General features: G+C 59.3%; 3 protein-coding genes across 5 annotated transcripts; 1 reads left to right on the forward strand and 2 right to left on the reverse strand.

Annotated features, from left to right (window-relative positions):
* Positions 1 to 2429: 2429 nt before the first annotated feature.
* On the reverse strand, positions 2430 to 5492 carry CCDC96 (coiled-coil domain containing 96). Its single transcript, XM_008150950.3, has one exon. It carries the CDS (start codon positions 5467 to 5469, stop codon positions 3820 to 3822), a length of 1650 nt encoding a protein of 549 aa, XP_008149172.1. The 5' UTR covers positions 5470 to 5492; the 3' UTR covers positions 2430 to 3819.
* A 545-nt stretch (positions 5493 to 6037) lies between these two features.
* On the forward strand, positions 6038 to 20455 carry TADA2B (transcriptional adaptor 2B). The gene is made up of 3 exons (XM_054708296.1): positions 6038 to 6332; positions 17391 to 18420; positions 19557 to 20455. The coding sequence occupies exons 1-2, from the start codon at positions 6063 to 6065 to the stop codon at positions 18381 to 18383; spliced, it is 1263 nt and encodes a 420-aa protein (XP_054564271.1). The 5' UTR covers positions 6038 to 6062; the 3' UTR covers positions 18384 to 18420; positions 19557 to 20455.
* A 1152-nt stretch (positions 20456 to 21607) lies between these two features.
* Positions 21608 to 27346, reverse strand: GRPEL1 (GrpE like 1, mitochondrial). 3 transcript variants are annotated; one of them, XM_008150891.3, is made up of 4 exons: positions 27247 to 27346; positions 24951 to 25113; positions 23785 to 23866; positions 21608 to 22739 (listed from the first exon to the last, which is right to left on the reverse strand). In XM_008150891.3, exons 1-4 carry the CDS (start codon positions 27306 to 27308, stop codon positions 22393 to 22395), a joined length of 654 nt encoding a protein of 217 aa, XP_008149113.3. In that variant the 5' UTR covers positions 27309 to 27346; the 3' UTR covers positions 21608 to 22392. The 3 variants fall into 3 exon arrangements, with proteins under 3 accessions (XP_008149113.3, XP_054564290.1, XP_054564280.1); XM_054708315.1 differs by having other exon boundaries at positions 27289 to 27330; XM_054708305.1 differs by lacking the exon at positions 27247 to 27346 and adding an exon at positions 25988 to 26199.
* Positions 27347 to 27546: the final 200 nt, after the last annotated feature.

Consider the following 27546-nt stretch of genomic DNA (forward strand, 5'->3'; position numbering starts at 1 on the left):
CCTCCATCAGCGGGCGCCCTGGGCTAGTGTGGGCTCCGGTTCCCGTCTGGAGCGGACATCATTAATACTGCCCCTTTAAGGGGGTGGCTGAAGCGATCCTCGGGGTCACACGGTGGTGCCTGTGGTGGTACCTGTCAGGCCAGCTGCTCAGGCCGAGAACAGGAGGCCCAGGAGGGAGCCCCGAGGGCTGTGCTCTCTTGTGTCTGTCCCGTGACTGTCCCAGATGCTCGCATCACCCTCAGCCTCCACGCCTGTCCTGGGAATACGCCCCCTGGGCCCGCCTCCCCACCCATCCTCACGGAGACTGGGACCAGTAGAGATGGAGACCAGCAGCTCCGGGGCATCCACTCCGATGTCTTTGGCCCCACATGGTGCCCAGACAGCCCCCCTCTCCCACCAGTGAACTGCTCCGCTCCCTGGCCGCCGCCGTTTGTCTTCTCCACAGGCTGCCAGCTGAGCGATGGGCGGGGGTCACGGTTGTGGTCACGTCGCTGGCTGTCCACCCGATTAAGTGCTCTGTGACCTCATTTTGTCTGCACAGCTGCTCTGTCGTGGTGCCCATTTCAAAGGAGTGACTCAAGTGATCTGCCCGGGCTCCCGCAGCCAGTGCGTGGCAGGGCCGGCTTCCCACTGGTCTGTGGCTCCGAGCCCCTGTGCAGACACCCTCCCCAGAGAGCCCGCTCGCCCCCAGGCCTGGGCAGCCTGCTCCTCCAGCCGACCTCCGCTCCACGGGCAGGGTTTGGGGTGAGGCCTGGAGTCACTTGCTCCCCAGAGGCCCTCCTGGGGGGAGGCACCACGCCGGGAGCACAGGCCAGGCTTGCCCCAGGCCAGCTCCTGGGCGCGGGCCTCAGGGTCTCGCAGGGGCACACTCCGATGGAGTTGTGCGGGTAGAAGCTGGCCAATGTTTTTCTAATTGAAACTGGGGGGAGGAGCTGCGAGTTCAAAAGCCAGCACCTGAAGTGTGGGAGCCTGCCGTGAAGGAGACGGAAGACACTGCACCAGGGGCGGAGAGGCGAGGTGACACCACGGTGGACCTAGAGATGAGCTGTTGGTCAGCTGGGCCACAGGAAGGGGGTCTCCGGGCGGGCGGACTGGCAGAGGAAGCCTTGGGTGGGCAGCGTGAAGCTCCGGCCCACTCCCTGCCCACCCGGAACTCGGCATGACCTCAGGTCCCAGGGGTTTTGGAGCTGCCCCGCTCCTGGTTGCTCCGGCTCCCCCCTGCAGCCCGCTTGCTCTAGGACAGCTACTCCGGCACGGCCATGCCAAGGCCCGGCGTCCCGATGCCTGAGCCCTGGAGGCTGCCTGTGGATGGAGGGGAGTGGCCTCTGCCCAGTCTCAACAGCCCGTCTTCAACAGCTCAATCAGAAATAACCCCAAGCTTAAGGAGCAGTTAGCCGAAGGTTAGGAACAGAATTGTAACCTCTAAGCATCGTTTTCCTTGTCTGCAACCAAGGTTAAAAAGGGTGCCCAACATCTCTTTTTTGTCATTTTTTAAATAATTTTTTCTTTTTTGCTCAATCCTTCCACACCCCTTGCCCCCAACCCCGGAGAGCTGGCTGCCTGCTCTCTGAGAGTCTGTCTCTGTTTTGCCTGTTAGTTCAGTTTGTTCATTAGATTCCTCATATGAGTGAGATCATATGGTACCTGTCTCTCTGTCTGGCTTATTTCACTTAGCGTAGTGCTCTCCAGGTCCATGCAGGCTGTTGCAAAGGGTAAAATTTTTTTTTTATGGCTGAGTAGTGTCCCATTGTGATTAAAAGCTCTTCTATAACCTATTTAGAAACAACCTTATGAAGTAACCAACAGCATGATCTCCTAATTAGCAGTAACACTGTAGCGTGCAGCGACAGAAGCTGAGGGCATTGGTAACTTTGCCCCTAAAGCCAGGCCAGCCTTGTCCTGGCTGGTGCGCACAGTGGTTACAGAGTGTCAGCCCTCAGACCAAACTCTTTCTGAAAATCAATGGAAAAAATACCCTTGGGTGAGGATTGACAACATGTCTTGGCGCTCTCAGACCTGCCTGCTGCTGAGGCCAAGGCCGATGAGGGTGTGCGGTTCGACCTGGAAAATTGCTAACGTGGCAAAATCAGCTGAAGACACCGCTTCCCCCTCTTGTGAGCCCAAGGGATGGGCGCTGACCAAGGCCCTTTGCTGGGTGAAGGCACCAGGCACAGTGGTAGTTGCACTCGGAAGTCTCCCAACCACAGAACCACCCACTGGTGCTTTTCGTACAAGGCTCAGAGAAAAGAATGTTCTGTTTGCCAGCATTTACTCCTTCGCGTTGGCTTCGGTGAACGGGAAACAGAGCTGGTAGAGGATGAGGAGAGTGGGAGTAGGAGCTGAGGCTCTTCCGTCCCCTCGGGGTTACGTCTGTGCGGCAGGATAAGTATATATTCTAACACGTGTGTTCAAGATAAGGGATTAAAAAGGAGTTTTAATCAACCTTTATTGCCATCAAAGGAAAAACCCTTTAAAACAAAGTGCATCAAAAGACAAAGTTATTCTGACATCCCCCGGCCAGCAGAGTCATCTGCCTGGAGTGGGGTTTCTGCCATTCTTAAAAGGTATTTAGCACCAAAAAATAGGTCACCCTGTGATGCACTCAAGGTTAGGGATAAGGGAATACTTTTAATCCCAGGTCCGTACAGCTCAAAATTTAACCTAAGATTAAGAAGAAATAAAATGGCCCAACTGGTGTGGCTCAGCTGGCTGAGTGTCGTCCATGAGTCTAGAGATCACGGTTCAATTCCCGGCCAGGGCACTTGCCGTGCTACAGGCTTGGTCCCGGTGGGGGGCATGCAGGAGGCAGCCCATTGATGTTTCTCTCTCATCAATGTTTCTATCTCTCTCCTTCCTTCCTCCCTGAAATCAATAAAACCATATTTTTAAAAAAAGAATAAATAAAACCAAGCCCCTAGCTCCAAAAGCATTACTCCCACCCCTGAAAATGTTCATCACCAATTCTGAATTAAGGAGCTAGGCCGATCAGCTATTTCTTGCATTAACATGAGGAATGGGCATTTTAACATAAGACAGAGTAAAACCACGTGCAGAGTGGGGTCCTGTTGCCTCGCTGGACACAAAAGGCTTATGGGCAGCTGGCACTCACCACTCCATACATATTGCACCTGGCAAAACACAGCCACCGCTGTCTTCACTGGAAACAAAACTTCATTTATTGGTGGAGGTCAATGCTCTCCTTTAGAGGGCCCAAGAAAAGGGTGCATTAGACTTGAAGACTGCCTTGGAGCCGGAAACCAACTTCAATGGCGCAGCAGACTGCGCCTCCTCTCACTGAGCCAAGGGACAGGGAACACCAGCCCCTTTCCTAGTTGTCATTTCCCGGATGATTCCCGGATGTTTCCATTAACCCAGAAGCGAGGTTAATCTGAGGGAGTTATGAGGTTTGAATTGAAACGGACTTGGGAGTGCACCGTTTAATAAGTTCAGAGGTTTAATGATCGGCACAGGAACTGGGGACATCCTGCCCATTGGCCGCCCCTCCGACATATGGGAGAGGAGCAGTTCTTAGCGCCAGGTCGCTGACATGATGGAGTCGCTCAGATATAAAGGCTTTGGGCCGTGTTTCCTGAGAAGGGAGGCACACTACCTGTGGTTGGTCTGTCTGGACCTGCTTTACGTAACCCCGTATAAAACCGACGGCTGACCCAGTTTTGTGCTCAGCACTCATTTGGAAGCTGAAAACTTATGAGATAAATACAGAAATGTAGTTCCATCCTAAATATCACACGCCTTTTAAAGAATGGCAAGACACGGAGAATAAAAGTCAACAGCACAACGCTTGCCGAGGTCAGCCGGTCAGGAGGGGAGGAAGGCCCTGGCTTCCCGGATCTTCTGCTTCACGCCCCGGCAGGACAGAGCCAGCCCCGCGTGGTGGCGCTTCAGGCTCTCCAAGTGCTCCCGGAGCTGCTCCGTCCGGCCCACCTTCTCCTCCAGGTCCCGGAGGAGCGGCTCCTTGCCCAGAAGCCCGCACTTCTGGTTCAGCTTGATGTTGTCAATCCGCAGGCCGTCGCGAGCTTGCTTCGTCTTGGTCAGGATGTCCCTCCTGAGGGCCACCTGGGCCTCCACTTCCAGCAGCTGGGCCTTTCTGCTCGCGTTTTCAATGTCCACGAAGTGCAGCTTTTCTTTCACGTGGGTGATGATCTGCACGTTGTGGTTCACCTTGCTGTGCAGTTTCAGAAGCTCCTCGTTCCGCTCCTCCACTTTCTCGTTGAAGGTCTGGTTCTCGATCTTGAGCTGCTCGAAGTCGATGAGGAGCAGGCCCTCGGTCGTGTCCTCCTGGGCCCGCATCCTGGTCTCAAAGTGCACGAGGCTCTGCTTCAGCTGCACGTTCTCCAGCCTCACGGCGCTCATCTCCTTCTCCTTCTTGTCCTCCAGCGCCTGGATCTGCTCCACCTCCCGCAGGGCGGCCTGGCGCCCGCCCCTCAGCCGGCAGCTGCCCATGGCCTGCAGCACCACCTGCTTCTTGAGCGCCTGGAACCTCCGCCACTCCCTCTCCACCCTGGAGACCTTCTCCTTGCACTGCTGCTTCAGCTGGTCCAGCTCCTGGTGGTACCAGTCCAGGTCGTCGGCCTCCTGCTTCCTGAGCTCCTCCAGCAGCGCCAGGTAGCGCAGGTAGGCCTCCTCTTTCTCGGGGGCCTCGGGCTCGGCGCCCTTCTCGGGCACCTCGGCGGCGTCCAGGCCCTTCTTCTTGCGCAGCGCCTCGTAGATCTTGTGCTGCAGGTAGATGTTGTAGCGCTGGTAGTGGCTGCGCTCCACCGTCAGGGTGCGGTACTGCTCCAGGAGCTCGGAGCGCAGCTGCTGCTCCTGCTGCCGCTGCACCTCCTCGGTCCACTCCAGCTCCTCGTCCTTGAGGTCCTCGTCCAGCCCCTTCTCACCGCCCTCCACACTCTTCCTCGCGCTCCCCTCGCTCTCGAGCTCCTCCTCCGAGCCCTCGGCCTCATCCTCCGGGACGGGCGCGCCCTCCTCCAGGCTGGTCGCGGACCGCGGCAGAGAAGCCAGCGACGGGGCCGTCTTCCTCCTCGCCTCCTCCGCGCTCTCCGCCTCCTCCTCCTCGGGCGCCTCTCCTCCCTCCTCCTCGGGCTCCTCGGGCCCGCCTTCGGACACCGGCTCGGCTGGCTCCTCGGTCGGCTCCTCAGGCTCGGCCTCGGCCTCGGCCGGCCCCTCCGGCTCTCCGGGCCCCTCCTCGCCCTCAGCTTCGGTGGCCATCGGCCCTTCCCCGGGCTCGGCGAGCTCGGCAGGCTCGGCCGACTCGGCCGGCTCCGGGGGCTCGGCGGGCTCGGTCGCGGCGGAACCTCTCTCCGAGGTCTCTACGGCTGCCAGCTCCGCGGACTCGGCGGGGGACTGGGGGCCAGAGATGGTCTTGACCCCGGACGGCCGCGAGGCCAAGCTCGCCACATCTTCGTATTCCTGCTCCGAGTCCCCAGTGAGCTCCGAGAGGCCTTCCATCTCTCCCCGACTCGGCCTGCGCCGCGGAGCCCAGCTGCCGGCTGTTAGGTTTCCAGGGGCAACCAGGGCGCTCGCGGTGGGCCCGGCGATTGGCCAGGCGTCCGACAGACGCCCCGCCCCTTCTCCCCGCCTTCCAGCAGATTAAAACCAATGGGAGGCTGCTGTCGGGCGACCGGCGGCGTTGATTGGGAGAGCGCCGAGAAGGGCGTGGCGCGCCCGCCGGGCTTGCTTTCCGCCTATTTCCCAGCGCCCGGGCAGGGGCGTGGCGTCGGGAGGCGCTGGGCGGGGCGGGCGGCCCGCGCGAGGGGCGCGCAGGCGCAGAGCGGCGGGCCGAGCCCCCAAGCGGTGGCGCGCGCGGGGCGCCTGCGCGATGCGGCGGGGCGACGGCGGCGGTGGCGGCCGGGCCGGGCCCGAGGGCGCCTGCGTGCTGAGGCGGGACGCGGCCCGGCTGGCCGGCTCCGGCGGCGCCTGGGCGGGGCGGCGCGGCGGCGGCGGGCGGCAGTTGCTGGAGCGCGGCGGCGGCCCGGGCGGCGCCGAGGGCGGCGGGCGCGGCGGCGGCGGCGGCGGCGGCGGCGGGCGGCGGGCGGGGGAAGATGGCGGAGCTCGGTAAGAAGTACTGCGTGTACTGCCTGGCCGAGGTGAGCCCGCTGCGCTTCCGCTGCACCGAGTGCCAGGACATCGAGCTGTGCCCCGAGTGCTTCTCGGCCGGCGCCGAGATCGGCCACCACCGCCGCTACCACGGCTACCAGCTGGTGGACGGCGGGCGCTTCACGCTGTGGGGGCCCGAGGCCGAGGGCGGCTGGACCAGCCGCGAGGAGCAGCTGCTGCTGGATGCCATCGAGCAGTTCGGCTTCGGAAACTGGGTGAGCGGCGGGCCTGCGCGCCCCGGGCGGGAGACCGGGTCGCCCCCTCCTCGGGGAAGGCAGACGGAGGTGCACCTGCTCGCTCAGGCCAAGTTCGCACGGGAAACCGACGCGCAGAGAGGTTAAGCAACCTGCCCAAGGTCACACAGCCAGGAAGTAGCAGAACGGGGGTTTGGACTGGGGCTTTCTGGCAACAGAGCCATTTTCCTGGCCTTTAGGAACGTCATAGGTGGTGCTGAGTGCAGACTCTGGGCCGGCCCGGCGCGGACTTGAGGAGGAGCTGGTGGGCACAGGCGGCGCCCGCTGAGGGAGCCGTGGCAGGAGCTGGCTTTGCCCGGAGAAGGTGGTGGTGAAGGCCAGACCAGCTTCACACGCGCCCTGGGGCCTCGCTCACCCTGTAGGATGCGCTGAGGTTGCCCTCGTGGCCCTGCTGGCTCTGTGCCTCTCTGTGCATGCTGTGCCCTGTGCCCCCGCCCGGCCAGCGGCCTGGTTCTCCTGGGCCCCGCAGCACCCAGGACGCCGTGTGGGGAGTGGTCAGGAGGAGCTGAACAAAGGAGCGTGGCCTAGGAGGCGTTTGTTCTCGCTCAGGTTTCGCTAAGGACTTAGGTGACAGGACAAGGCGAGGGCTGGCCCGGATCCGTGGCGCCAGCAGGCTGGTGTGCCAGGCTTCTGGCGAGAGAAGCGCCCTTGTGGAGGGGTCTCCCCGAGCCCTGTCCACCCTGCAGGAGGACGCGTTCTGTGTTAGGAAAGCTCTGGCTGGATCCCGGCCCAGAACTGCCAAGGGTAAGTGGTGCCTCCAGGCATTAGGAGAAGTAAGGGCGCCCCCGGGCCTTAACCTTTCCAGATCCTTCCACAGGATGGGCCCCTTCTTCCCTCCTGCTGGGCTTCCCATGGCAGACACCTCTCCCCGTCCGCAGACCTGTCCTGCTTCTGTTTCTTTGCTGTGAAGTGAGCCGGTCTTTGGGGACCAATACCCATTCTGCACCCTGGATTCTTTCCTCTTCTCCCAGCTGCTGCGACACCGCTCTGCATTCTCCCCTGAGCGCCAGCATCGGGTGTTTTGCACACTTGCGTTTTGTTCCACACCCTGTACAGACGGCTCTCCTTGTCCTGAGGTGCTGTTAGTGGATGCCCCTGAGCACCTGTGGGATAGAGAGAGAGGGGGGAAGCAGGCTCTGTCCTTGTCCTCAAGGCTTGTAGTCACGTCCCAAGACAGGAGCACTTCCCCACATTCCGGCCTTCAGTGTCAGCCGCCACCGGCCGCCGTCCTCACCTGCTCTCTGCTGGACGCCTGACAGCTCTCTCCTCACCTCACTTAGGGACTAGCTGCAGACCTGGAGCCATCCTCCGCTCCTCCGCCAGGTCCAAACAGTCCGGCATCGAGCCGCGGCTCACCGCTGCGTGGTCCAGGCTGATGCTTCTCTCTTGCCTTGACCATTTCTGGAGCTTCCCACATGGTCTCCCTGCTTCGTTTCACACCAGGCCCAGAGTGCTCTCGAAGACATGTCACATCACATCCCTCCAGTGGCTTCCAGACCTACTTAGATTACACTCCACAGCCCCCGAGGCTGTGGGGTCCGAGCTGCTACCCCCTTGATCACTTTTCACTTCTTCTGCTTAGAGGTCTCTTCTCCCAAATTATGGTTCGTGACTGGTCATCTTATATGTCAGCGCCTCAGAGCCATTCCCTCCCCATGGCATCCTCACAGCACACGGCTCACAGTAGCCGCTGAAGCAGCTGGCTGGCCTGGGCCTTGCTGAGTGCAGGCACTGTGCGTGCCTCCTGGGGTCTGCCCGCAGCCCGTGCAGCAGGTTTGAATGGGATCGTTTGACTTCAGAGTCTGCTCCTAGCTGCTCTGTGTGCACTGCCTCCCGTGCGGCATTGTGGGAAATACACGAAAACCAAGCCCAGGGCCTAAAACATTTATAGTGTTCTGGAGGGAGCATGGGCTGAAAGGGGGCCTTGTTTAAAGCAGTACTTTTCAAACTTAATGTGCATACAAGTCACCTGGGAGCTGATTAAAATGCGGATTCCCTCTAAGAGCCCTGTCAGCTCTTAGAAGAGACACAGCTGGAGGAGGGTGCTGGGGCCTGGGGGCCAGGGGCTCCTCCCTGGCGGGTTGAGGAGGAGGCTGGAGCTCTGCATGCCAACCTTGCCTGCACAGGCCCCAGGAGCACGGGGCTCCCCTGGGCTCCCTGCTCTACCCTTGGCACTTCCTGTGCAGCTCTTAGACGTGGCTCCCTCCCGAGGAGATGGTAGACACGCACACGTGCTGTATTCCAGGTGCGCCGTGTTCAGCACGTGCGGTTCTGGGCCAGGCTCCTCCATACACATGCCCGCTCTGCACAGCGGCCTGGAGTGGCTCCCTAGTGAGTAGTTGAAGAACAGCGACTCATCTGTACATGTAAAAGGCTAATAGGCTAAGCGTCCCTCCTACTGTCCGACCTGTCGCTATGACCTCGCCGAGCTGCAGTGACTTGGCAGCAGCAATTCCTGGGTGACGCACCCCAAAACCAGAGAGGAGGGAGCCTGATTCCTTGCGGGGCCACGCGATTCCACCTTCGGCCGTGGGTTATGTTGTTGCTGGGGCACTGTCGGCCCGAATCTGGTTTATTGCACACTTGCCTTTCGTTCCACACCTTGTACGACAGCAACTTTGCAGAGTGCCCTCTCGCACTCCTCCCCCCTCGGGGGATGTCAGAGAGCCGGTTTCAGCCCGATCCCCACAGGCCAGGCCGAGGGACCCCACCTGCTGGAGGAAGCACAGACTCCACGGCAGGAGGTTGGCTCCCGCCCAGTCCGGCCCTGCCGGCCACCTTCTAATTAATTTCCTTTCAACGTGCATGAATCTGTGCACCGGGCCTCTAGTTTTTAATATTTGCCCAGGATGTCCTGGCTCTTCACGTGGGAAAGCCAGGGTGTAGGTGCAGGCCTGTGGGTTCCAAAGCCTGGGCCCTGGCTGCTCGGTGTGAGAGCGTTCACTGACGTGGGCCACAGGCTGCAGCTCGGTGGCGGCCTGGAAGGGCTTTGCAGAGGAGCGAGTCGCCCTGCTCAGCGGGCGGGTCCTGTGTGAGCAGGGAAGGTCTGGGGTGCAGGAGCCGGGCTCGGGCTGATGTGGAGCATGGAGAAAGGTCATGTAGGGGAAGGTGAGGCTGTTCATTTCGGTTTCTCAGGTGGCACGTGGCCTGTGACCTTGGGGTTATGCCGCTTTATGTGGAGTTCGTGGGAGGGGCCATTTCAGGAGACCGTGGGGGAGGGCTGTGGCCGAAGTCTGGCCCAAGTGCTCACACTGTCCCCAGAACAGGTGAGGCTGAGGGATGCCCTGAGGCCAGGCTCTCACTGTGCCTATGCATTGGATGACTAGCCACGGAGAGGCCCGGGAGCAGGGGAAGGAGGCCTGTGAATTGAGCCCGGGGAGGGTTGGCAGGAGGACAGTGAGGGTTTTGAGAGCCTCACGCAGCTGCTCAGGGCTGGGTGCTGTGCGGATTCCCGGAAACCCAGGTGCTGGTGCACACGAGCATAGACGTGAACCCCAGGTGGCTGGGAGATGAGTGGGGGAGAATGGAGGGGTTGAGGGTGGCCTGGGTCCTCTGCAGGTGGTGGTCAGTGACTGCAGGGGGCGGTCAAGCCAGCTTCGAAGCTAGATTTTGAATTTGAAAAGAGGGGGGAGTTTTCTGTAGACGGCGCGGCCCATGGTAGGCAGGTGTGGTGCGCACTGGCCTGAGCAGGGAGGGCCGTCCACACAGCGGTGAGCGGCTGGGAGCAGCCCCCTGGGAGGTGAGAGCCCTCCTGGGGCTGTGGGAGGTTTCATCACCTGGACGTGAGATGAGGGCTTCCCAGCAGGGATGTCAGCGTGTGAGGGAGTAAGAGCGGCGTGGCTGGGAGATGGCCGGGCAGGGGGGCAGGCCGAGGGGAAGGGGCAGGGGAAGGAGGGCTTGTGTGTGCAGGAGGCGGAGCCCACGCTGGAGAGGACGGTCATGGGCGAGCGCTGGGCAGAAGGCTGGTCCGGCCGGGCCCTGTGCCGGGAAGGAGATTGTTGGGGCGATTGGCGAAACTTCATTGGGACAGAGGTTTCGGTGCATCTTCCAAGTTTCCTACTTTTGCTCGTGATGTCGAGGTTATGCAGGAGCATGTCCTTGTTGGTAAGAAAACCAGACAAAATCGTTTGAAGGTGATGTTGCAGCTTAATTTCAAAACGGCAAAAAGGACGTTTTTTAAGCGTGTGAAGTTCTCGGCAGACGGGCAGGGCTTGCACCTGCGCCCGTGCCGTCAGGCTGTCGGAGGCCGCGCGGGGCATGAATAGAGCCTTTCACTTCGGGAGACGACAGTGACGTTCAGAGGCTGGGCGAGGGCAGATGCGGAGCGCGTGCGGCTCTGCTCTTGTCCCCGCTCGCAGGCAGCCCTCACCGGGCCGTGCGTGGTGGCGGAAACGCAGAGGTGAGGCAGCTGTGCCCCTTGTACGGCTGTGTGGTCACGTGAACTCGGGCCTCCTTGGTGGGAAGGCGAGTGTGGACAAGGGGGTCTGGTTGGTGTGTTGAGGGCCGGGACAGGTAGGTAAGGGCGTGGGGGTCACATTTTGGAAGTCCTGAGCACCAGCCCACCGGGCAGAACAGGTTTGAAGCTGATTCACACTGAGCTCCCCCAAGTGCACGTGTGAGCTGAAACCAGCTCTGAGCGGGCCTTGGACGTCGGCTCGCTCCCAGCCACGGCCCCTGGTCCCTCGCTTACAAAGGGGGAAGCAGCTGTAGCATGAAAGGAGTGGAGCCAGTCTGACTGTGCACAGCACCATCACCTGACGATCCCCCAGCCCTCCCGAATCGCATCTCTGGGGAGGTCTGGAAATGGTAATTGTAGGAGATCCCCGGGGAGTTCTGACACGGTTGGTCCCTGGAACCACATTTCACTGCGGGAGGAGGGCCCTCTGTGCTGGCCCGTTCCACGAGCATCTGACGGTGGGTTTAGGACTTGCTGTTGGGCTGGAGGGCGGAGGGAAGAGCCGGATGAGAAAGCAGCGTTGGCAGGAAGGGTTGTGCAGAGCAGTGGCCCCGCGCCGGGCAGGATGCACAGCACCCTGGAGGGCTGGTCTGGGCAGCGGTCTGGGCATGTGCATTCCCACAGCCCAGGGGCTGCTGCTGCTGGCTCAGGGACCCGCTGCAGGGACCACTGATGTGGAAGACAGCCTGCCCTTAAACATTTTAGTCACTTTTTACTTTTATGTGTTTTTAAATTACTTTATTTTTTCATCACCAGTTATCCCTCCTATGCCCTCTTCCATCTCCAGTTCTGTTATTTTTAAAAGTTTGTTTTTCTTGTGCTAAAATATACAAAACATGGAATTCACCATTGTGACCCTTGTGAGGTGCGCAGGTCAGTGGCGTTAGGTGCGTTCACATTGTCCGGCACCGTCACCACCATCTCCTGAACTTGCCGTCTTCCCACACTGGGACTCTGCCCATTCGGCTCCTCCCTCCGCCCGAGCCCTGGCACAGCATCCGCTTCCGGTCTCTGAGTCTGATTCTCGGGCCTCACACACGGGGCATCGCTCAGCGTTGTCTGGTGTCTGGCTCATCTCGCACCCTCCCGGCTCCTCCACGTGCAGTGGGTCCCGACTCTCCTTCCTGGCTGAGGGGATTGACCGTGAGGATGGACCCCTTTTGCTGGTCCATTCCCGCAGTGGCGGACACTCGGGTTGCTTCCGCTTGGGCTGTTGTGAATAACGCTCCGTGAACGCAGGCGCACAGCAGGGTGGGGAACGCCCGGCCCGCGAGCTGTATCAGGAAGGCCCTCGGAATCATTTGGTCCGGCCCTGCCAAGGCGTTGGGGTGAGTTAATTCAGTGTTTGACCAAATACGGCAGGCTGAGTTTTAAGTTGGTAATTGTGTAGGCCCGGGTGTGACGTTACAAATACCCACACGGCCTCGGCAGGAAAAGGCTCCACCCCTGGCGGACAGTTATCTGAGCCCTGCTTTCAGTTCTTCGGGGGAACACCTAGAGGGTTGCGGGTCCTGTGGCAGTTCTCTTGGGTTTGTTGAGGACCCATGTGCTGTTGGGCACAGCGAGGCTGCCGCCTTTCCGAGCTCCCTCACAGGGCAGGCGCCGTGTCCTGGCCCGTGCTTGGTCGGCGTGGCCGAGAGATGCGGCGTCCGTCACAGCTCCGCTCTGGAAGGGCCCTCCGGGTCTCCTGCTCCCACAGCGAGCCTGCGAGGTGTCCAGGCCAGCGACAGGTCAGACAAGACTGAGCCCCACTGGCCGTGTCGCCAGCTTGTGAGACAGCAGACACAGGCCCAAGCACTCCGGACATGAGCCAGGGGTGAGGGTCATCCTGGCAGTGCCCCGCCAGGGCTCCCAGTCTGATGGCCTCGCAGCTACCCAGGACCATGGACGTCCTGAGCGGCAGTGCCTGCCTCCCTCCGCCCTCGGAGCTGGACTGGTCCCTCCCCGTCCTTTAGGACACGCCGCACGCCTTGGAGACTGTTCTCTCCTGCCCTGTGCAGCCTCCGCTCCCCCCCCCCCCCCCCCCCCCCCGCACTCAGTGCTGGTGCCCTGGAGCCCCGGGAGCCACAGCTCTGTGCCGTGGGCCTCTGGTTGCTTCCACCCCTGGATGCCTCTCCACTTAAAGGAAACCCCCACTGCTCCCCGCCCCCCCCAAGGCCTGGCTGCAGAGCAGGGGTGGAGGAGGGCTAAAGCTGCCTCAGCCTTGCTTCCCAGTCCAGACCCCCTGGGAGAAGGGGTGGAGGGGGTGGGGGTTGCGCATTCAGAGAGCTCCGGGCAGAACCGCCTGCACCGGCAGGACGCCGTGGAGCTGGAGATAGCTGCCGCTTTGCGTTTGCGGACGCTGAACCGCATCCTCCGTCCAGGGCAGAAGTAGGTGCCACGGCGCCCTTACCGGACTGAGCCTGGACGGAGGGGCGTGGGCGCATTTGTCTGGACAGAAGCAGCCCCGTCGGCCTCGCTCTGCTGGTTCCCGCACCGGCACGCATTTGGTCAGACCTCTGTGTGGTCAGCGCCGCGGCACTGATGGGGGGAGGGCGTGCTGAGCGGCTGCCTGCAGGAGGACGGGGCAGCCTAGATTTAGTCTTTGTCCTACAAAGCGTGTGGCTGTGCTGCTGCTGCCGGTGGGAACTGCTCGGAGGCGGCGGCGAGGTGACATTGGCATGCACTCCCACGGGAGCTGCTGCTGTCCTGTGGTTTTATTCTGTCGGGACCGCCCTTTGAGAGGAGCTGGCTTACCCGGAGGAGCAGAGGCTGACAGGAGGCGGCTCTCACAGCCGGTATGTCCCTGAGCCGGTCTGAACCCAGCTCTGGGCCCACGGACGGCGTCCTGGAGGAGTGCCCGTGAACCGGGGAGGAAGCTGACACGGCGGAACGCAGGCCCGCGCCGGGCACTGGCCAGCTGCACAGGCGTGACCGCATTTACCCTCCTCCCGGTCCCGGGAGGCAGGTCGTGCGGTACGTCTGTAATTCAGAGGCGGCGGCGGAGGCACAGGGGGGTTAAGTACTGTGTTCCAGTTGTCAGCTCCTAAGGGGTGGAGCCAGGACTGGAACCCCAAAGGCTGGCCCCAGAGCCTTTGCACCCAGAGAGGCATTTCCAGCAGGGGAGGGGCGGGGACGGGTCTGCAAGGCCCCTGGACGGCAGGAGGAGCGTGGCTGACCCTGGCAGGTGCGCACTGCCCAGACCGTCAGATTTTGTAGACCATGTTGAAAGAAAATTGCTGATGTTAGGTTCGCCAAGTAAGGATATTAAAAAAAAAATTTAAAGGCCAATTAACTATCACCATTTCACAAAAAGAAAGATATCTTAAATACACCCCAGATAGTAAGGATGAGGGGCCATCCTTTAAATGGCAAAGTTTAGCTTTCAGGAAAGTCTGCGTCGGCCTTCCCTGTGTTTTCACATTTCACCCTAGATTGTGGCCAGCCCCGTGTGAGAGGCCATGGTCGCTGATGGGAGCCTCAGAGGTTTGGCCCGTTGAGTCCAGTGTGGGAGTGTCCAGGTCAGAACGGTGGCGGTGGCGATGGCCCTGGCGGAACCCAGAGGAGGGAGCCCTGAGCTGCCCCACTGGTGGGAGCCGCCGACCCACATTGACGACGATGTCTCTGGACCGTTCTCGTCCTTTTCCTGGTCAGGTGCTGGGGGCCCGCATGAGAGAGCCGTGAGGAGGCAGGGGGAGGCCGGGCCCCCGAGCTCTTCTCACTTCCTCTCCTGGAGGCAGCGTCCTGGCCAGAGTCCAGGGCCTCGGTGTCTTAGAGACACCGTACCCTTTCTCAGAGGACTTGGAAGCAGTAGCACACCTGACTATCTTCTTCCGAAGGTGGGAGTCTTTTTTCTCTTAAGAGGACATGAAGGAAAAAACAAACCTGGAACCCAGTTTCCATAGGCTTTGGGCTGCGTACCCGCTGTCACCGAATGCTGCAGCGGGGGTGGGGTGGGGTGGGGATCCCCACTTCCTGACAGTGTGTTTCCTGCTTTAGTTGTACTTGAGTTGAACTTTCTCACCAAATCTCATTCCCCCAAGTGAAGTTCTGTTGCTTCTGCCTCCCCATCCATCCATCCACCCACCCATCCACACCCATCCATCCATCCATCCATCCATCCATCACCCACCCACCCACCCACCCACCCACCCATCCATCCATCCGTCCAGATCCGGCAAACACTTGGGCCTTGGCACACGTGAGGGAGAGAAGCGCCCCCCAGGGGTCTGCTGCTGTCCTGAGTGTTGCCGTAATGCGGTGACAGGACACGTCTCTCACTCGCGGGAGGCAGCAGTGCTGTGTGACCACTGACACGGGAAGAAGATGGGAGAAAGCCTTGGGACTGCCCGGCGGAAGCTGGTGCTCATTTAGTCACGTCAGACACCGCCTTCCTCCGGCAGCTGCACTGCCCATCATCCACCCATCATCCATCAGAGCCAGGGCTGTGCTGTCGTCGGACTGGCCCGTTCGGACCCTCTCTCTCCAGCCCACAGGTCTTGAAGATGAGGGCCGTGTGTGTTTTCCCGCCGGGTCACTCAGTGGCGTGGGGCCCGGAGGGGCGCTTGTCATTCAGAAGTCGCTGAGCCCTGGCTCCTAGTGAGGCTTAGTTGTCCCGGGCAGTGGCTGAGGCTGTACTGATGGGAGCGCTGGCTCCTGTCCCTCTGATTTGTGGCTTCCTAGGGAGCCTCCGAGAGCAAGGTCCCTCTGTGAGCTAAAGACAGCCGAGGGTCAGCGCAGTGCCCACGGCTGGCCCTCCTGCTGCCCGGCCCAGGAGACACTGGGGAGCCCTGGAGGGGACGGGGTGCCCCACGCGGCCCGCGCATCCCCTGCCCTGAGCTGCCTTGCTGCCTGCGCTCTGCTCCCAGAGTGTAACACGAACCATGATCTCGGTTCGGTCAGGTACCCTGAGTAGTCAGAAGCCTTCTGTTCTTTCCGGGTTTAAGTTTTACCCAGATGCGGTGCTCTGAGCTGCTGGCGACTCTCGAGGCAGATTGCTGATGCTGAGGTTCAGGGCGAGCGGCAGACTCGGGGGTGGGGTGGGGTAGGGGAGAAGACAGCTGGCGCTGCATTGCAGGTGTCACTGGGCCCGTGGGGGGCGAGGCCCGGGCCTGAATTCCTGACATGCAATGTGGGTTCGCAGCCTAGCCCCTCCGAGCCTCTCATAAGCGGGCACCCAGTGTCCTTGCCCGGGAGGCCCTGGAAACTCTCTCCTTAGTCTGGAGTGGCTGCGGCCTAGAAGCTGATGGGCTAGGCTCGACCAGGCCTGTAGCCACCACCCATGCTGGGCAGTCAGGGGGGACGAGGCCAGCCTGGGTCACAGAGTGGCAGTAGAAGCTGGGGATATCCCGCTGTGGTTTGGTTTTGGTTTTTCTTTTTGGACCAAATGCTTCCTGGGAAAATAGAACAGATTTGAGGCTCATGGTGACTTTTAAAGAAGAAAACGACTCATCCCCATAAGACCAGGACCGAGTTCTAGCTCTGATCTTCCCTTTTCTCCTGGTAGGTCCCAGCATTGCCTTCTCTGTTCCTGTGTCGTCCGCCCGCCCTCAGCCCCACAGCGCCGGGTGGAGGCGGGCCTGCAGGGTGGGTGGGCCCTGGCTTGTGCCTTAGCTGTAGTGTCTGGTCTCCGCACCACAAATACTTCCCTCTTTGCCATGCCCACCTTGTCATCAGCCCAGCCACATGGATTGGCTGGTTTCTTGGGTTCCAGTTTGGCTGTTGGGGGTACAGAAAACACCCCAATGTTGCGGGGGTGAGCGTTGCTGGGCGGAAGGCAGCGTGTGTCACGAGAGCAGGTGGAGGGTGATGGAGGCTGCGGCGGGCGCGAAGTGGCTGCTGGGGGATGAGTGCGCATGTTGGGCAGTTGCTTTCTGAAGTGGCTTTAGCGGTTGAGTTTAAGGAAGAGGTCTCTTGGCAGAAGGAAGATTGAGGGAGTTGTACAATTTCCTCCCATTAATAACCCTGATGTGCCTGGGACCTCGCAGAGGGAGTGCCTGCAGCCCCGGCAGACTCTCAGAGAGCCACTGAGTGTGGAGCTGTCGCTTACCTCGTCACCTACCCCACCACCTAGGAAGGGACGGTGGCCCTTCCCAGCCAGGGGCGTGTCAGCCACAGAGGCTGGGCAGCACATAGAATGGGGTCCCTCGTGTCATCAGGGGGCCTGGGCCATGAACTCTGGACCACTCTGTACTCTAGTCTGGGAACGAAGAGGTCAGACTGGGAGGAGGCAGGGCACCCAGGTGTGTCCATTCACAGACAGACAACCTCCCACCCCCAGATGCAGGGTTAATGGGGCAAAATGCCAGCACCAGGTGGGCCCTGCTTGTCCTCTTTCCGGAAGCAGGTGGCCAGTTCGGATCTCAGAGGAGGGCTCGGGTCTCGGCTCTGCCAGGCGCCGGTTCCCGCTGAGCCCGCGCATCTCTGGATGCACTGTCCAGGAGAAGGCGGCGGGCTGCTTTGGGGGGGGTAGTGATGGGACAGGAGTCGTCCAGGCCGCCCGGGGGGAAATGCTGAGGGGATTTGTGGGAACCCCGAGTCTGACCCTCTGGCTTTGGAAATGACTCTGACCTTTGTCGTTGTAGGAAGACATGGCTGCTCACGTAGGAGCTTCCCGGACTCCCCAGGAAGTGATGGAGCATTACGTAAGCATGTACATCCACGGCAACCTGGGGAAGGCCTGCATCCCTGACACCATCCCCAACCGGGTGACAGACCACACCTGCCCCAGTGGAGGCCCCCTCTCTCCCAGCCTCACCACCCCCTTGCCTCCCCTAGACATCTCGGTGGCCGAGCAGCAGCAGCTGGGCTACATGCCGCTGCGCGACGACTACGAGATCGAGTACGACCAGGACGCCGAGACGCTCATCAGCGGGCTCTCGGTCAACTACGACGACGACGACGTGGAGATCGAGCTCAAGCGCGCGCACGTGGACATGTACGTGCGGAAGCTCAGGGAGAGGCAGCGGCGCAAGAACATCGCCCGCGACTACAACCTGGTGCCGGCCTTCCTGGGCAAGGACAAGAAGGAGCGGGAGAAGGCGGCCAAGCGCAAGATCACCAAGGAGGAGCGGGAGCTGCGGCTGAAGCTGCGGCCGCTCTACCAGTTCATGTCCTGCAAGGAGTTCGACGACCTGTTCGAGAACATGCACAAGGAGAAGATGCTGCGCGCCAAGATCCGGGAGCTGCAGCGGTACCGGCGCAACGGCATCACCAAGATGGAGGAGTCGGCCGAGTACGAGGCGGCGCGGCACAAGCGGGAGAAGCGGAAGGAGAACCGGAACTCGGCGGGCGCCAAGCGCGGGCGGGAGGACGCCAAGGACGGCGAGTTCGCCGCCATCGAGAACCTGCCGGGCTTCGAGCTCCTGTCGGACCGCGAGAAGGCGCTCTGCAGCTCCCTGAACCTGAGCCCCGCGCGCTACGTGACGGCCAAGACCATCATCATCAAGGACCACCTGCAGAAGCGCCAGGGCATCCCCTCCAAAAGCCGCCTGCCCAGCTACTTGGACAAAGTCCTCAAGAAACGGATTTTAAACTTCCTCACGGAGAGCGGGTGGATAGCCAGGGATGCCTCCTGAAGCGGGTCCGCCGAGGCTGGATGAGCTGAAGGCGCTTGTGAGCCAAAATGACTGGGGTGAGGGGGGAGGGGGCAGCAACCGCTTTTTTCCCCGTTGTTGTTTTTCAGCAAATGGATTCCTTTTGTTAGGGTGTGAGTGCTCTGGTCCCCCGAAGGAAGCAATGGTGACCACCTTAGGCCAGGCAGGAGGGGACTGGTCCCGAAAGCAGCGCGTTAGGATGGCCATGCGCCTGTGTGCTCAGTGTGGAGACTGATGGGATGGGAGCGTCCGGGTGAGCCCCTTCCCTGGGGGCACACCTGTGCTGGCCGCCAGCTGCCAGCCTTGCCTGGCGACACGGGCTGCGGCACGGGGCACTTTAGATGGCGCCGGGCAGGTGGGCAGTGAGGCCAGAGGGCAGGGTCAGGCTTCCTTGGACCGTGAGGAAGAGGCTGGTAGCGAACAGAGACCAAATGAGCTTCCCCTTAGCTAGTGGCAGTGGCCGAGTTTGGGTTTGCAGTTCCCAGGCCCCGAAACTGCCTGTTTTGCGCACTCTGGGCAGCGCCCCCTGGTGTAGAGGGTGGCTGTGGGAAGCATGGCAGCCAAGACCAGGGCAGTGGCCAGGACAGCCCCTTCCTGGGGGGCAGCTGCTGGCTGCTCTTTGGACTTGCGTGCATTTTACTTGCAAAACCTTGTTTTAGAAAGTTCACGGCTAAGTTGTGTTCTGGTGTTTTCAAAGGTTTTCGTCACAGTTGCAAGTACCTTTTCACTGAAACCCTGACCAGACTAGCCTGGCTAAGCACCTGACCTTCAGGTGGCCTTGCCCCCTGGAGACCAGCCAGGCGAGATGGGCGGCCCACGTGGCCCTTGGTCCCAAGGCCCTTGTGTTGCTGCTGAGTCACTGCCTTGAACCAGACTCCACGTGGCTCTGCCCAGCCGCTTCAGAGGCTTTTCCAGGGGCCTCTTCCACGGTACCTTCCTTCGGCACTTGGGTGGCCATTTGTCTTCCAGGCTGCTCAGGGTTCTCACGTCCGGCACCTGGCCTGCTTCTGGCCGCACAGTTATGGAGACGTGACCTCTCAGAATGTTTGGGCTTGACATTAAAGTGAAGATTGAAAGAGAAAAAGTCCCTTATCGTTTCCAAGATGACCTAATTATGGTGCCTTTCCCTTTCTCTTTCCATCTTTCTGTCCCTAGGGTGAAGTTTCCCAGCATTAACTGGAACATCTGTGTGTTGTGTATGGCTGTAGGAAAGCCAAGGCCTGTGGCCAAGGCGCTCCTTGCCGACTAAGCCAGGACTTCTCGCTGACAAGTGTGAGCGGGGTGTTACGGGTGAGGGCCACCTCCACTGCCCTGCTGGTAACTGCCCTCCATGGAGCTGGTGTTGCCACCACTGGCAGCGAGGGAGGCAGTGCTGCCTTATAGCTTCTTAGCCAGGGGCCCTTGCCCAGGGTTCCTGGACCCAGCAGCCTCAGCCCCCAGTCCTGGGGCCCCTGGAGGCCTTCGTACCAGCCTCCAGGCGGCCTGGGTGCAAGCGAACCTCTGAGAACCGCTGGCGTTAGCTGACCTGGTGTCATCATGCCTGGGTTTCCTGTCAGATGCCTCGCCTGGTGAGGGTTCACATGTAGTCACATTCTTCCATACAGGGCTGCCAGGCTTCATTAAGCTGGAGAAGCAGGCGCCCCAGTAGCTGTGGCCAGTCGAGAGCTGCCAGGTGAACACATGGTGCTGGAGGTTTGAGGGCGTCTCTCTCGATGGCGTGAAGAACTTATTTAGGCGAGGCTGTTTTAAAACACGATGAATGTATAATTTATGTTAAAGTGTTACCTTAGTTACAAGGGGAAAGTGATTTCGGATTGGTTGCCAGTCTTTACCCTGCTGTGAGCGCAGAGCCTTTACACGTCTGTATTTAATTTCATAAGTTAGTTACCACAGTCCCAAGAATTAGGTCTTCAAAATTTAAACTCCAACCTTTGAGTCCAGTTCTGTAACTCAGCTATTCGGAATCCTCTCTGGATGCAGCGTTCCAGGAATGTGTTCAAGCCGACCTGACCGTTCTTACTGCCCTTTCCTTTCATTAAACAAGTTGAGAACAAGCGCGTGTCCCTGACTGCTTCTTAGCGCCTGCTCACTCCAAAGCCCGGGCAGCCTTCCGGGCCAGCCTTCCGGGGCAGCCTTCCGGGGCAGCCTTCCGGGCCAGCTTCCAGGCGCGGGGGACAGCAGACACGTGTTAGTGGCACTTCTGTCAGACCAGCTTCTTCACACTCAGACTTCTGTTAAGCAGGAAACCCTCATGCCAGCCCTCGCTCCCTGAAGGGCACCGGGAAAGGCGTGTCCACGGAGCAGGCCGGGCTGCGGAGGGCTGCCTGGATCGTCTACACTGTACGTGTCCCCAGACGCGTGGATGGCCAACCACTCTAATTCCTAGTGTAAATCCGATGGCGGGGCCTCCGGTGTTTTGTTACAATGTTGAGACGCTGTACAGTTTACCTCTCTCATTTGTACCCATCGGCCTAAGGTTAAACTGGCTTCATTGAATGTGGTTTCCCTCCAAGTCTCGGAGCCCGTGGACTCACTGAGGATGTGCTGTGCACGGTGGGTGGTGGCGTTCTCCCTGAATGGGAACCGATGGCGGGGGCTAGTGAGGAGCTGAGTGCCCGCGTGGCTTTCAGCAGTCGTAGCTCTGCACGGGAGGGCGGGCGGACACTCACGGAGTGGACTCCCGCGCAGCCTCTTTGCCAGCGAGTGCAGGAGGGGGAGGGAGGCACTCGGCTGGAGGACAGGCGGAGCTGCTCCGTCCCGGTTCATCAGCACGAGGCGGCGGCCTTTAGTTCTGGGATGTGTCTTACAATTGAAGGAGAAAAGTGTTTGAAATTGTATGTATTGAAATTTTAGTTATGGGAACAGTACATCTTCAAAATTATCAGCCAAGTAAAATTGCCCCATATTTTCTCCGCACCCCTTAGGCCAAGGCAGTGGCGGCTGTTTTTCGTTCCTAACAGACACGGCCGGTCCTGTGGGGAGTCCCAGGCCAGCTTCCGCAGACTGTCGTGCTGTGGGTCCTGAGTGTGTGGTCCCGTCACGGTCCTCAGGCAGACACGTCGCCCGGAGCAGGCCAGTCCCACGCCGGCCTGCAGTGCACTGATGGAAGCCAACACGTGCCTGCGTGTATGTGTCAGGTACACGGCCAAGTCACGCTCTCCTTAGAAAGGATCGCCACCAAGGGACACAAGAGACTTATCAGAAAGTAGGAAAATAAACATCGGGGCTTTAATCCTCAAATAAAATTTAAACACTAAACAACATTTAAAATTTACCAAGCATGCAGCCCTCGGGTTTTGAGAAAGACCCGACATCTTACTAGGGACATACCTTCAGGTCATTAGTACCTAGCTGAATATAAGAGAAACATTTCTACACGTACTTGAACAAAACAGGAAAAGAGTAACTGATTTCGTCAAATCCGTCTTATTCTGGGGGGAATTGTTAAGGTACCTCCAAAGAAAAGCCAGCAGTCGGTCACTTAGCAGCTAGATGGTGATTACAGGTGGACTCACTGTGTCCTCCACCAAGCACACAAGTCTTCTGAGCCAGAACCAAGTTAAACTGCCTTTCCTCCCCTGAATGAGGTGCAGAGGGCTGAGGACTGCTGAGTTCGCACCGACAGTGAGAAGCAGAAGGCGCACAGGGCAGGTGGCGTGGCCCGATAGCCAAACAGACAATTCCCGGAGACCTTTTATTCATTTTAAATACTCTGGTGTCATCAGACTTTGAGCAGATGTAGCATTATTCACGAAACCCGAGGGCCCAGTGGTGTCCTGCTCTGTAAGCATGTGAACTATTAAACGTGTATTGAAAATCAATAAACAGGCTCCCAAATTAGAGTCCAATAACAGCTGAGCAATGGGCCCAATTTCCTGTTTAGCCGCTGGTTACTAAAGCTTTCCAACAAGGTTTGGAGTATTCACAGACGAACCAGCCCTTTAAGAGTTACAGCCAGTGATTACCCACAACCCACTGAGCCTGAGAGAAGCTACGCTTCCTTCACCACCCCCACCAGGGCCGGCCGCAGGGTGCGCCCGTGCAGCTTGTAGCCCACTTTGTTGACCAGCGCCACCGTGCCCGGCTCCTTCCCCTCCACCGGCGTGTGGAACAAGGCCTCGTGCTCGTAGGGGTCGAACTTGGCGCCCACGGGGTCCAGCCTGAGCAGGCCGTGCTTGGTGAACACCTTCTGGATCTGGACCTCGGTCATGACCAGCCCCTCGTAGAGGCTCTTCAGGTGCGGGTTGTCCTCTGTGACCTCCTCTTTGGGAACGCTCTGCGTGGCCTTCTCCAGGATGTCTGCGACCTCCAACAAGTCCTTGCAGAAGCCCTGGATGCCTGAACAGAGTTCAAGAAGCACATTGGCATTCCACCCGTGTCAACTGAGCGGGCAACTCAAAACCAACCTCAATGGCCCGACTGAGAAAGAGATACGAACCCCCAAAGCCTTTTCTGGGTTTGGACAAGAGCTATTAGGTGTGAAGACTGGCAGCTGAAAATGTGCAGAACCACCCCCTCAGCCCTGCTCCAGCCCCGGACCCCCGCCCCCCCCGCCCCCGCCCAGCAGCAGACAGCACGGGGCCTGGGGCACACCCCTGGCAGCCTCGCTGGGTCTCAGCCCTTGAGCTGTAAAGCGGGACGATCGTGCCTCCCAGTGACGGGAGGAGGACCGACAGAGTCACGTATGCTTCGAGTGCCTGGGACACTACATGTATTCAATGTTAGCAGCTACTGGGCCACTGTGGGGTAAGAGTTACCAAGACTTCGCCTTCATCTAACAGAAGACAGAACGTTAGAACGGTCACTTAAAATTCAAGGCAGTGTATTACACAATTTTTGTGGTTTCAAAGAAAAGGTTCAGATGCCGACTGGAAGGCATGGCGAGAGCACCCACACTGGCGCCTGCTTCCACCAAGGCCCCGCCCCGCAGGAACCCACGGCGGCCTCGGGCCAATGAGCACAGCGAGTGGGAGCGCAGGGGCCACCGCTAGCTTTGTGATGAGTGGCAGGTCACGGAGCCTCAATGGTCTCAACTGTAAAGTGGAAGGACAGGGACAGATACTCTAAGGTGACAACAGACAGCATCTGAGGACATCTTAAGTGGTACCAACGTGGTTGCTGGTGATGCCAAGGAAACGACACCAGAGAGGCTGACCGGCCAGGATTACCCGCAGGTCCACACCGAGGCTCCATGTGGAGTGAGGAAGCCGCCTGCTTACGACTCCAAGTGCCAGTCACACTCCAAGTTTCTCCTTAAAGGGGGCAGGGGAGAGGACAACCAGCAGCTCCCCCTGGCTGACCTCGCTGTGTGATATACGTACGCACCCCCCTGCCCTCCGTTCCCCTATTTCCCAGATCAATATCATACAATGATAAAAGTTACCATATAATTTTGCCTCCTCCACCAATTTTTGGGTCCTCTGCCGCAAATTCTCAGTATCTGCCAAAGCTCGCTTATATTTTTCCTAAAAAATGAAAAAGGAAACTTTACACGAATAAAGCATAGAACAAATTCATAGGAAAGCAAATCTGACATAACAAACGGCAAGTCAAAATACAAATGACACCTATTATCACGTCTGAGGCTTTGGACTACAGACAGGCAGCTTAACGCAGAAATGAGTTACACCCGTGGCACCTTCCAGCGAGCGGGGAGTCCGATGTCAAGGTGACAGATACTATGTGGCCCCCCGGCCACCCTTACTCAGCGGGCAGCTGTGGGAAGAGAAAGGAAAACGGCTTTCTCGGGGCCCTGACGGCCTCATCACCCAAGGAAGGGCCATTCACTTCCTTAACCAAGTTTCCCACTTAAGGGGAGCCCAGCAGCCCCATTAGCCTGGTTCCCATAAGCCTGGCGGACCCTTACTGCGGGTAAGCATCTGAATTATGGGATCGTCCTCATGTCGCACCACTTGACTGTAATCTCACATTTTGCCCCAATCAATTTTTAAAATGGACTAGATTACTCTGGGGAGTGGGGGAGCGACTACAACCCCCCTTTCCAGTCTTCATTCAGGCAATTCCAGTGCAATGGCCAAGAGCAAGGTCTCCAAGGCTCAAACCCTGGCTCTGCACTCAGCAGCTAGGCGACTTTAGGAAGTTTACTTAACTCTCCTGTGCCTCAGTTTCCTCGTCTGTAAACAGGGATCTTAGCAATTGACTTCCTGGGGCCTGTGAGGATCAATATCCATAAAGGCGCTGGAACAGTGTCAGCACCCACGTGTCCGGTATTACCGTTCTTAAATCCTGAAGGAACTGACTATGCACCCACCGTACTGCCGAGTTCACACACCGCTGCCCACCCTCACCCCCAGCTTAAACAGCCATGCTGGTGTTCCTTGTATGTAAAGACCAACTGAAACCTTAGCTCGGTGCAATCTACGTAGCACGTAACGATGAGTCTCATGGCAGAGCCAGAGCCGTGCAGGACTTGGCTTCCAGTCCCTCCTTTAGCAGGAGCATGCTGCAGGCCCCAGCGCAGTCCTGGGACGAACTATGAACTCGCCTGGCGCTCAACCGACCATCTTCCCCAAGAGCCTGCGGCCTTACCGTAGTGTCCTTCAGCTGCTCCTCCAACTTGGCCTTCTCCTCCATGAGCGTCTTCTCTGCACAGGGAGTGTCCGTCTTCTGGTCAGTCTGACCCACGTCCTCTTCCAAGTTCTGGCCACTGTTCTTCTGCTTTGCAGCTGTGCACAGCAGCCGAGGAGTGGGCCTGGGGAAGTGCATGCAAGGCAGAGGTAGGGTCTTTCAGTCTGAGGTACGTCAGACTGTTTGCTATTGACTTGCTGGGGGAGAAAGGGTTTACCTTGCACGTGATGTATAGAAACTATTTGTAGACAACCCTCTGCAGCTAGTACGGACGTGTCCCAGGCTACCTGCCAGCCTCCTCTCCTGTCCCCCTGAGCTGTGTCCTCCAGGCCCCTCCGAGTACTGGTGGGGCAGCCATTAGCGGACATGAGGCCCAGAGCTGATGCTGACCACAAAGGTGAAGGGGCAGACATCCTGCCACAGGGCACTCATGTCACGCAAAAGAGGTATCTATACACAAGGAACTATAATTTTGGGTTTAGACGTGATAAAAGGGGAGGCTCTGGAAGGCTGAGCATAGAATATTTCTTAGCTTTGGAGAATGGAAAAATGAAAAGCTTCATGCAGAGGGACCTTGAAGGACAGCTAAGAGTTACAGGTAAGGCTGGCCGGGTGGCTCAGTTGGTTGGAGCGTCGTTCCATACACCGAGAGGTGGCAGGTTTGATCCCCAGATTCCCAGCCTGGTGGGGCACATATGGAAGGCAACCAATCGATGTTTCTCTCTCTCTCTCTGCCTCTTTAAAATTAAATTAAAAGTTACACATAAAGAGTTGGAGTGGACGGCAGACCCACTTCAGGAAGAGGGAACTGCTTGGCCAAGGCATGGAGGTAGGAAGGCATGGGGGATGCACCGGGAAAAACAAAGAACTCTGAGACCAATCCTGGAGGTAGAAGTGACTTAACATGACCCAGTCTGGTCCCCACGTCCAAAAGGTTAAGCAATTAAGCTCAAGGTCACAAAGCCACGAGTAAGTGACAGAACAGTCTTAAAACCCACATTTCTTCACCAGGACCCGAGGGTCCCATCTGAGGAGGAGCTACATTCCACTTTCTGCCCAGAACAGAGGACAGGAAAGCTGTCGGTGCAGCGTGTGCAGGGACGTGCAGTGGCTCCCACAATCTGCAACAGTGCAGGACACGCCACCCAAACACGACCGCCTCGTGTAACATCAGACCCGACACCCTGTGCGGGGTCCTGGGTGGAGAGAAATGAAGGGCCCACTGGTCTGCTCGCGGGGGGAGAGCAATACCTTCTTACTGTCTTTTTATTTCTGTGACTTAAAAAAACGAATAGTCCTAAAATGGAGCGTGCTGTTGTGAAACCCATTTTATTTTCTAGTTGTTCTGCCCTCTGGGCGTGGGGTCACAGCCCGCTGCTTCCCTGCCCGTGGTGCTGCCAGCAGGGGGCTGGGCGGCAGGAGGTGCTGAGAGGGAAACTGAGTCTCCGAGAGTTCGGCTGACCCAAGAGATGTAAGTGCAATTCAGCTCTCCTGACTCCCCGGTTGGAGCCTCTTTTCACAGAAATTAATGCCGACTGGTCATGCCTTTCCGGGCAACTAATTCCAGATCAAAGCCACAAACAACTCGAGCAAAAGCCTTTCACTCAGGTGCTCCAGGTGGGCCACTGCTCTTTTGTTCGCACATTTTGTTTACATCATTTGTCGGGGCAGCAATCACGCCTCAAACCCCTTTCATCATCTGTAACCCTCGCCGGGCTCCCCGTGCAGGGGCGTGAGCTCCGCCAGGCAGGGGCCGGGTTTGCGGGCCCAGCTCTGGGGACCCGCACTGTGAAGTCACTGCTGTCTAAACGCCAAACTCTCGTCACGGCGGGCCAGGCTCCGCTGCACTTCTGACCTCAGACTCCGGAAAGGCGGAGGTGGAGCGGGAACACGGGCCGCGTGGAAAATGCCCGTGAACCGCTGACCCGAACCCTGGTTCCATAAAACTTTCCGCCCACGGGGCCCAGCCCTGCGGCCAGGGCGCACGCGCCCGGTGCTGCTGGAGGCCCGGCCCGCGTCCCGGCGGCCCCGAGGCTGAGGCTGCCTGTGCCCGGGCGCGCGCACGTGGGGCTGTCCACTGGCCGGAGACGCTGCGGGGGCCAGCGCGGGCCTCGGGCACACGGGGCGCACCGTCCCTTCCACACCCCAGGCCCGCGCGGGCGTCCGCAGCCCACGACGGCCCGTTCCCGGACCAGACTCGGGCGGGACGGCACTGAGGGCCGCGCCCTTCAGCCCAGGGCCGCCGGGCGCCCCTTACCTAAGAGAGAACGCCAGAGCCGGGAGGCTGCGCCGCACCAACCTCACGCACCGAGCCGCCATGACTGCCACCCGCGCCGGCACTGCGCACGCACCGGGCATGCGCGGAGGCCGCTGGCCCGCCCCCTCTCGGGCCAGGCAACTCGCGCAGACTCTGTGCCGGCTACTTTCTTTCAGCCAATTCGCGACCGTCTTTCTTCTGATGGACGGACAAGAGTCACCAATAGTCGTGGGTCACGGTGGGTGGGCGGGGTCGGAGGGCTTCCCAAGCCCCAGGACGAGGGGAAAGTTGAAGGAAACA

This window comes from Eptesicus fuscus, chromosome 2, assembly GCF_027574615.1.
Source record: "Eptesicus fuscus isolate TK198812 chromosome 2, DD_ASM_mEF_20220401, whole genome shotgun sequence".
NCBI classification, from domain to species: domain Eukaryota; kingdom Metazoa; phylum Chordata; class Mammalia; order Chiroptera; family Vespertilionidae; genus Eptesicus; species Eptesicus fuscus.